Source organism: Alosa alosa, chromosome 18 (genome assembly GCF_017589495.1).
Source record: "Alosa alosa isolate M-15738 ecotype Scorff River chromosome 18, AALO_Geno_1.1, whole genome shotgun sequence".
NCBI lineage: Eukaryota > Metazoa > Chordata > Actinopteri > Clupeiformes > Clupeidae > Alosa > Alosa alosa.
Window position 1 is genome coordinate 17,423,982 of NC_063206.1, and position 8,498 is coordinate 17,432,479.

General features: G+C 44.0%; 1 protein-coding gene across 2 annotated transcripts in view; it reads right to left on the bottom strand.

Annotated features, from left to right (window-relative positions):
• Positions 1 to 4,887: 4,887 nt before the first annotated feature.
• The window catches only part of stpg4 (sperm-tail PG-rich repeat containing 4), a 7,426-nt gene continuing 3,815 nt past the window's right edge, over positions 4,888 to 8,498 (bottom strand). For both annotated transcript variants that reach the window (XM_048270527.1, XM_048270525.1), the window contains 2 exons: positions 5,486 to 5,596; positions 4,888 to 5,145 (listed from right to left, as the gene is read on the bottom strand). In XM_048270527.1, coding sequence (XP_048126484.1) covers positions 5,035 to 5,145; positions 5,486 to 5,596 — 222 coding nt within the window. In that variant the 3' untranslated portion in view covers positions 4,888 to 5,034. The remainder of the gene's footprint in view (positions 5,146 to 5,485; positions 5,597 to 8,498) is intronic.

Here is an 8,498-nt window from a genome sequence, read left to right on the forward strand (position 1 = left end):
TGGCAGAGTTTCAGTCACGGAAGCACACCAGGTGACTGATGTGTCTGTTTTGGATAAAGGGCATAATAAAAGTAGAGTTGAATGAGAGCAAGAGGAGAGAGAGAGAGAGAGAGAGAGAGAGAGAGAGAGAGAGGAGAGAGAGAGATGGAGAAAGAGACGGTGACAGGGAGACAGAGTGGGGAAGGGAGAGATGGAAGTCGGAAAAGGAGGAAAGCCAAACTTATAATGTGGCACATCATTCATGTGATTCCGTAATTAGCTTCACCGCTGTGGATGGAAGCAGTGGCTCAGGATGGGTTGACTGGCATTTTGGCAATGTCGTCGGTGCCCTTGACCCAGGCTAACCATGTGCAGCCAATCATTTAGTCAGCCCATTTGAAAGGGGACATCTGAGAGTCCTAGACCCATGTGTGAACTACAGTGTGTGAACTCGCGAGACGCCTGTGTGTCATCATTACACACGGTTCCTCTTTCCCTGTCAGCCAATAACAACAATAATCCATCACAATGCCTCAGTCAAGTTCACAAGTTTCCATTATGTAGCTGCAGTGGACGGCCAGCATGAGGTCAATCTCTGGACGATTCTCTGGAATGCTGTCCTTTTAGGTAGTTTCAAAAAGCTATATGTCTGGTCACTAAGGAAAGGAGTAAAGAAAATTAGATAGCCTACTGTGTAGATGATTGAAGTTCAAAGTAGAAATAATTTTTTACCATATTACCATAAATAATAGATAAAAGTAAGAAAGTTCCTGGAAAATGTGCAGTGATCTGTATGCATCTCAGCGCAGCCAGCATGCAGCTCTGGATCTAATCAGGAACACATCTGGTCAAGAAATGCTCCTGCCATCTAGGTGGACGAGGTAGGCCTAAAGGGTTCCTTGAAGGTTCATGAAGGTGTAGGTTTTATTTTCGAAATGCATGCTGCCACATTTGCAGCATCTCCTCAAAGTTTTTTTTTTTTTTTTCAAAGATTATGGAGCATAGCATATATTTTTTCAGTGATCTTGTCAAAATCTTTGTTTGGCAGTAATCAAGCACAAGCATGCTCATGCCCCACTCTTTTCCCCCTAGTCCTAAACAGTGTTGCTCTCTATATCGTGCATATTTCATGTGCTGTTGAATAGGTCTGTAGGGGCTTGTCTGCTCACCCATCAACACTGCGATGGGGTAGCCTACTGTAATATTACCCCTCCTGACTGGTGTAGTGGTGCCACTTTGAGAGGTATGGCGCTCTACTGCGAGGCCTCCACGCGTGGCTGTTGTGGTGGAGGTGGAGGGGGCTCCCACAGAGCCATTAGTGTGCTGCCCTCTTGGGCTGTATAGTGCCGGAAGTTAGATGAATAATCCAATACACTGGAATAAATCTTGGTCTCTCTTGATCTCTAAATTGATACCAATACTTTGTAAAGGTTGGTAACAGAATTAATTCAAACAGGAAACAGTTATGTTATGTGAGGAAGAAATGCTATTTAAAAGGTGCTATGAGGCATTTCTGTAGTTTGTAACAGCTAATAATGACCTAGAAATAGCAACAGAATGTATGTCAAAAACGTTTGTTTCCGACTTCATATGTAAATGTCGGACTTTGAAATGACCACTTAAAAATTGGCGAATCTGAACAAAGGCAGACTGTGATGCAAACACAGACTGTGGCACAAACCATTCCTCTCGTTACCATCCCACTCCATACGTTACAATGCTGGAGATTCAGGAGGAAGTTGCCTCTCTGGCATGATTCGTTTAACCTGACCCTAGCCAGATGAATGTCGTTCCGCTTAGCTCCGCCTAGCTTCACTCACATCCATCTCGGACCTCTTCCATTGAGAGTGATTTCTCCAACCAACTTTATGGTTTAGCCAATCAGGACGAGGGCGGAGTTTCATAGATGTGACATAGCGTAGAAGCGACTGTGAGTCTGTTATTAGCGTCCACGGGTTGGCTTCGATGTGAGTGGTTGAAGTAGCACGCCAATAGATGACGGACAAGTGGCTTATTCAATCATATGCAAGCATTTTTTGATTAGGCCCAGCCTTCTGAAGCAACACTTCAATGGATCGGTTCCAGATGGATGAGTGGAGCTAGGCGGAGCGAAATTCATCTGGCTATTGCCAGGTTATGATTCGTTTGGGCCTTGGTCAAAATAATGTACGTTTTTTTGGACAAAAGGGTCTGCTAATAAATGTTAATATACATAAACATAAACAAACGAACGCAATTTCCTGCAAAATCCCTGACTGCGCCTTTACCATCAAAGAACAAGGTGAAATACTCTGTTCATGCATTCACATTACTGTCCACAGGAAATGTTTTTAAACCACCCTTTTTGTAAGGGTTGGTTGGATATGTATGATGATGTGTAAATATGTTATAACATTCTTGATTTATCTGGATGTAGGCTACGACAACACATTGTGGTCATGTGCCACATTAAGCTTATATGTCACCCACACGTATTATTATCCCATGACAGGGCCTAATCACACTGCAAGCATGGCGTGTGTATTCCGCCTGTGTTCCGTGGATGCTGCGTCACATTTTATATGCACATTCAAACCGGAAACGTCTTTGATGCGGCGCTGCTGCGGCTTAACCTGACTCTCGCCAGATGAATTTCGTTCCACCTAGCTCCACTCATCCATCTGGGATCGCTTCCGTTCAGAGTGATTTCGGCACCAGATTTTATGGTAGAGCCAATCAGGACGCAGGGCGGGAGTTTCATAGATGTGACGTAGCGTAGAAGCGACTGTGAGACTGTTCTCAGCGTCACAGGTTGGCTTCGATGTGAGTGGTTGAAGTAGCATGTCAATAGATGACGGACTAGTGGCTTATCCAATCATATGCAAGGATTTTTGATAAGGCCCAGCCTTCTGAAACACCGCTCAAATGGATCGATCCCAGATGGATGAGTAGAGCTAGGCGGAATGAAATTAATCTGGCGAGTCAGGTTAGCTGCAGCTAGCCTGCTTATTAAAACATCGCTTCACTGTCTCTTTTGAATGGAAACCCTTCCAACACACTCGTGTGTCGGCGGTTCAGTGGCCAGATCTCTAGGGCAGCAGAGTCAGCAGCATCAGCAGCAGTGATGCTTTCTGGGATGAGCGGATTATCAGGGTCCTGATGGCGTGACCGCCGACCAAAAGCACACACACGCTGGTCAGATGGAGCAATACACACATACACACACACACACACACACCACATGTTTGCATCAGCATACACACACATGTGCACAGTTAGTGTTAAGTATTGTCATTACTTGCAGCAGGACTGGTGGTTGTTCCTGGGAGAGGCAAGAGATCTCAGCAGTTGGGTATCCGTTACCCTGCCTCTGCCGTCACCAGTGGTTGTGTTACGTGCCATACACACACACACACACACACACACACACACACACACACACACACACACACACACACACTTGACTGGCTTCGAGTGTAGTGCTGGGGATTAAGTTGTTGTGTTCTTAAATTGCTGTGTTGAGACAATATTAAGGTTAGCATGGGATTTGCAGCCAAAGAAAAACATGGACCTTCTCAGAATCCTGACATTTTTATCCCACACAAGGGGTAGTTAATTTGTGTCCTAAGGGCATTGCTGGGATGCAAAACAAAAACATGACTTCAAACTTCTCTCGAGGGAAGTGTTAGTGTGTTCTATATTGCAGAGAAATAGTACAGTACAGATTCTAGAATGTCTGAGTAAAGTACCTGAGCACCTGAGCATGTATTGATTCCCAAAGCAATGAGCCTGACTCATTCACATTGCTTGCAGAATTATTGCACCATAGGCTGGGTGACTACCAGTAACCTCGGGGACCTAAAATAGCTTTGTCTCCCCACAGAGAGGAGAGGGAGTCCATCCTGGCTAAGTGGTGAGATCTGGTGGATGAGAATGAGAATGGGAGGTGGGCCTGTGCTATGCTCTGTGACCGTCCCACACGGAGTTCTGCCGGGAAATGGAAGAGGGAGGGAAAAAAGGGCATCCATTTGTGTCTGGAGACGCGGCGAGCACATGAAATATTCAGAGAGCGCTCTGAGTGCGGCGGAGACACAAACATGAAGCTCGACACAGAGGAACATGGATTTACTCACAACGTAGCCTACCTCTCCATCTCCTCTATACTCATCCACATTGAACTATATGTCTCCTCCTGTGATTTGTAACAATGATTAACACACGTTTATCTGTCTCTCTATCTCTCTCTCTACATTTGTTTCTCTATCTCTGTACACCTCTCTATCTCTCCCTGAATCTCTTCATTTTCTCTTTTTTTCCAGCTATCTTCTACCCCCCTCTCTCTCCATCTCTTTCTGTCTTCCCCTCTCATTTCATCTGTTTTTCTCTCCTCCCCAGCCCTGTTGCCCCGCCATGCGGTGTTGTGTTGAGTCGGCAGACCTGATGAAAACGGCTGTTTCATTGTGTGCGGCCGACCTCTTTGTTTAGCGCTGAATGAGTGTGGAGAGGCCAGATAGGCCATGGCTGGAGCGCCTAGCTTAGCCTAGCTTAGCACCTTTTCACAGGCGACTGAGCTGCATTCACAGCACAGCAGCGGGCTCAGAGCACAAGGGAGTGGGGAGCACTGGGTCAGTCACTGGCCTGGCATTTCACATCATGCCATCATTGTGCGCTTGGGATTGTCTAAATGAATCACTCTTTAGTTCTGTGTGAGGGACATTTTTGAAAAAGGATCCAAAAATTTGTGCTTGTATAAAGCTTGTGGCTTGTGAGTTATAAGTTATGATGTGTATATGAGGTACTTTTGAACATGAAGGTGTGTGTGTGTGTGTGTGTGAGAGAGAGAGAGAGAGAGAGAGAGAGAGAGAGAAAGAGTGTGTGTGTGTGTGTGTGTGTGTTTAATGCTAAATAATGAACGCAGTGATCATTCAGCAAGTTTTGTCATTTTACTTGGATGGAGGTAAAATAACATCCCACACTGTCCAAAGCCTGGCTAACACAAGTGACAGGATGGGAGGGGAACCTGTGAACATCATGCAGGATAGAGATTTGATTGACAGCTGGATGCGATGTCTGGCCTCAGAAGACGTTGCGGAAGAAGACGCCTTGGTTGCGACCCATGTCCGCCTCGGTGGCCAGACGTTGCCCTGGTTGCCATGACGGCTCATATGTCCCTGGCCCTGGAGTCCTCTGCCGTGCACAAGACTCGTCAACAATATCCAGCACATTAAACAGCATACAGCACACAGCACCAGTTACATAATGTGTACAAACTATATGGAAAATAACATGTAACATATCGTTGCAATGCATGAGATATTGCACAAAGAAAATACTGATACTGTAGAAGATGAAAAGATAACATACTATAAATGTTTATATTGTATACAAAGATGCGATCTATTATTAGGCATAATATAGTATCAAAATCCAATGTTGGGGATATAAGAGTGTCTCACACACACTTGCACATATACAGATTCACAAGTGAACGCATAGACACCCTTTACACACACACACAGTGACCCACCGAGCGCACAGAATGAAGGCGTGGTACAGTGGACCTGAAGCAGGAAGAGATGCCTGGTGTGGAGCTTTGGGGAGTCTTCACTTCATACTGTCCAGGAGCGGGGCCATCTCTCTGTAACACACACACACACACACACACACACACACACAAAACACCAAACACACACAGGCATGCAATGAACCCGATGCACACTGACACTGGAGTATATGACAGTCTCATTCATGTGGTTGGAGCTGGTCTTGTGTGGATATGCCAGGCATGCCGTCTGTGCCACCCAGCACCACCCTGCCCCACAGGTGCTAATTCTTCTCTATTTCACACCAGTGTTTTTGAACAGAGGGCATGGCGGAGCACATATTTTGCACGTACCTCTGACACACACCACACCACATCCCACTCACACACACACTCACAACTCTGCTGGCCTCTCCCAGCTTGTGTGTATATGTGTGCGTGTGTGTGTGTGTGTGCGTGTGTGTGTGTGTGTGGAGGGGATTCCCATGTCTGCAGTACAGATCTTTTCACCCCCTCCCCCTCACTTTAACCCTTTCACCCAGGCTGGAAACGCGAGATGCTAAATGACGCTCTACACAGCCCCCCTTCCCTACTTCCCCCAGTGATTATGGTTATAGGCCCCACGTGGTGGAGAATGTTCCAGATGTCTCACACTGAATTAATACAACCAAGGGTCTAAGCTTAATTCAGGATGAGGCAAGTATATATAAAGAATTCTATGTCAATCATGGCTTTCAGTAAATGTTTAAACTATACATTGATTACACATGAAGAATCATTTCTAGACCACCATGCAACGTAAGGTTTGTCTTACAGTTTTTTTAAACTGCTTACACACTAAATCTTTTCTTGTCACACAATTTTCTAAACATGTTTTCTAAACATCATAACCCCACACCAAATCTGCAAAACCATACACTAATTCTCAGTGTTTGACTCAGTTTTCAATTGACTAAAACACATTTTGCAAAACACCACACACAATTTTCTACCTAACACACAAAAATCTATCAGGAAGTAACTTGATTTCGTTTTTCAAACACAACCCATCAAAATGCCACACTAAATCATCAGTGCTTCACTCTCTCTATTCACATGTGTAAACACTCTTTACTTTACTGAACACCATCCAATCATTGCCTTAGTATAGGTCTATGAATAGATATACTGTCTATATAGGTATGGACCCTTTCAATCTGCTCCCAGAGGATTTCCGGTTGAACTATTCAGAACCAATGCAGATACTTTGAAAGGAAAATTACAGTAATCGGACTTACAGTAGCTTACAGTAATGTTCCACAAAAAGTTGACTTTATGTAAAATTTGTCTTTTTACTCTATTTTTGTTTGCCCAGTACCATTAGCTCAATACATTTTTCTGTGCCTCCAGAAATGCCTTAGGAACGCTTAGGATTGTTTGTTTCTTCAGTTGAAAGGGTCTATAGGCCTATGAATACATACTGTACACGACCCACGAAAAGCAAAGCAATTCGATAGTATAGTCAGTCATTTCCGTCTTACACTGTAGGCAAAATCAGTGTTTTCAAAACTCCATGTACATCTGGTGGTCACTGTATTCTGCTTTGCTTTTTTTCTTGTTAGCTGTAAAATACTGTATTCGCAACAGCAAATTATTTGTGAAGAATCACTATTTTTGGTTTCAATATTACTAGCATTTTTACTGTGTATTTCAACTTCTCTCTGTAGATACCGTACTGTAACTTTCACTCTTGTATGGAAATACATAAAGCATATGAAAGACAGAAGAGCATTAGGTTTTGAGCAACAGTGTGTACATGATTTATCCAAAATGTCATATTATGACAAAAGTGTTTATAATGTGAGGCGAATGTTTGCTTTAAACATGTGTTTATGACATTTTGAATGTTGTGTGTCATTTTGCTGGAGATTTGAGGCATTTTGCATTTTGAGTGAGCAATTGTGGGTTTTGTGTGTGGAGTTTTGAAAAATAGACACAGAGTTTTAAAAATGTGTGTAAACAGTTGTAAAAAACTGTAACACAAACTTAACACTTTTCCGTCAAAAAGCAGATAGCCCAAAACCTCCTGAACATGCTGAACAGGAACAGAGAGACGTTTGTTGTCTGCATATCTTGTGTTGCAGGCTGGCAGAACCAGAAATGAGTGATTAGACTCATTGTATTGTCTGCCGTTGCTTGGGAACCAGCAGTGAGACAGCGAGAAACACTGATGGAAAACTAGGACACTGGCCTGCAGGTGTAAGGAGACAGATTGGAATAAAAAGCACAGCCTGTTCTGCTTAATTAGAGGCATAAGATGCTGGGCTATGTTAGAGATGTGCTGTACTCTGCCATTTTGTATTATGTGCATGTGTGTGTGTGTGTGTGTGTTTGTGTGTGTGTGTGTGTGTGTGTGTGTGTGTGTGTGTGTGTGTGTGTGTGTGTGTGTGTGTGTGTTTTTGTGTGTGTATGTGTGTGTGTGTGTGTGTGTGTGTGTGTGTGTGTGTGAGAGAGAGAGAGAGAGAGAGAGAGATGTTGTATAACTGTGTCTATGTGTTGTATGTAGTATTGTTTCCTTGTATTATGTTGTGTATTACATATGTGTGTCACACAATTCCCTTTGCTGGGCACTGCCTTACTTAGTATGTGGAGCTGTGTATTGTTGTGTTGTGTTGTCTGCTGTATTGTGTTGTTTGCCGTGTTGCGTGTTGTGTTGTGTGCGGGGTTGCATATTATGTTGTGTTGTGTTGTGTTGTGTTGTGTTGTGTTGTGTTGTGTTGTGTTGTGCTGTGTTGTGTTGTGTTGTGTTGTGTTGTGTTGTGTTGTGTTGTGTGTGGTGTTGTGTGTTGTGTTGTGTGGTCCGCTGTATTGTGTTGTGTGTGGTGTTGCGTGTTGTGTTGTGTGGTGTTGTGTGCGGTGTTGCGTGTTGTGCTGTGTTGTGTTATGCTGGCCGCTGTATTGTGTTGTGTGCTGTGTTGTGTTGTCCGCTGTATTGTGTTGTGTGCGGTGTTGTGTGTTG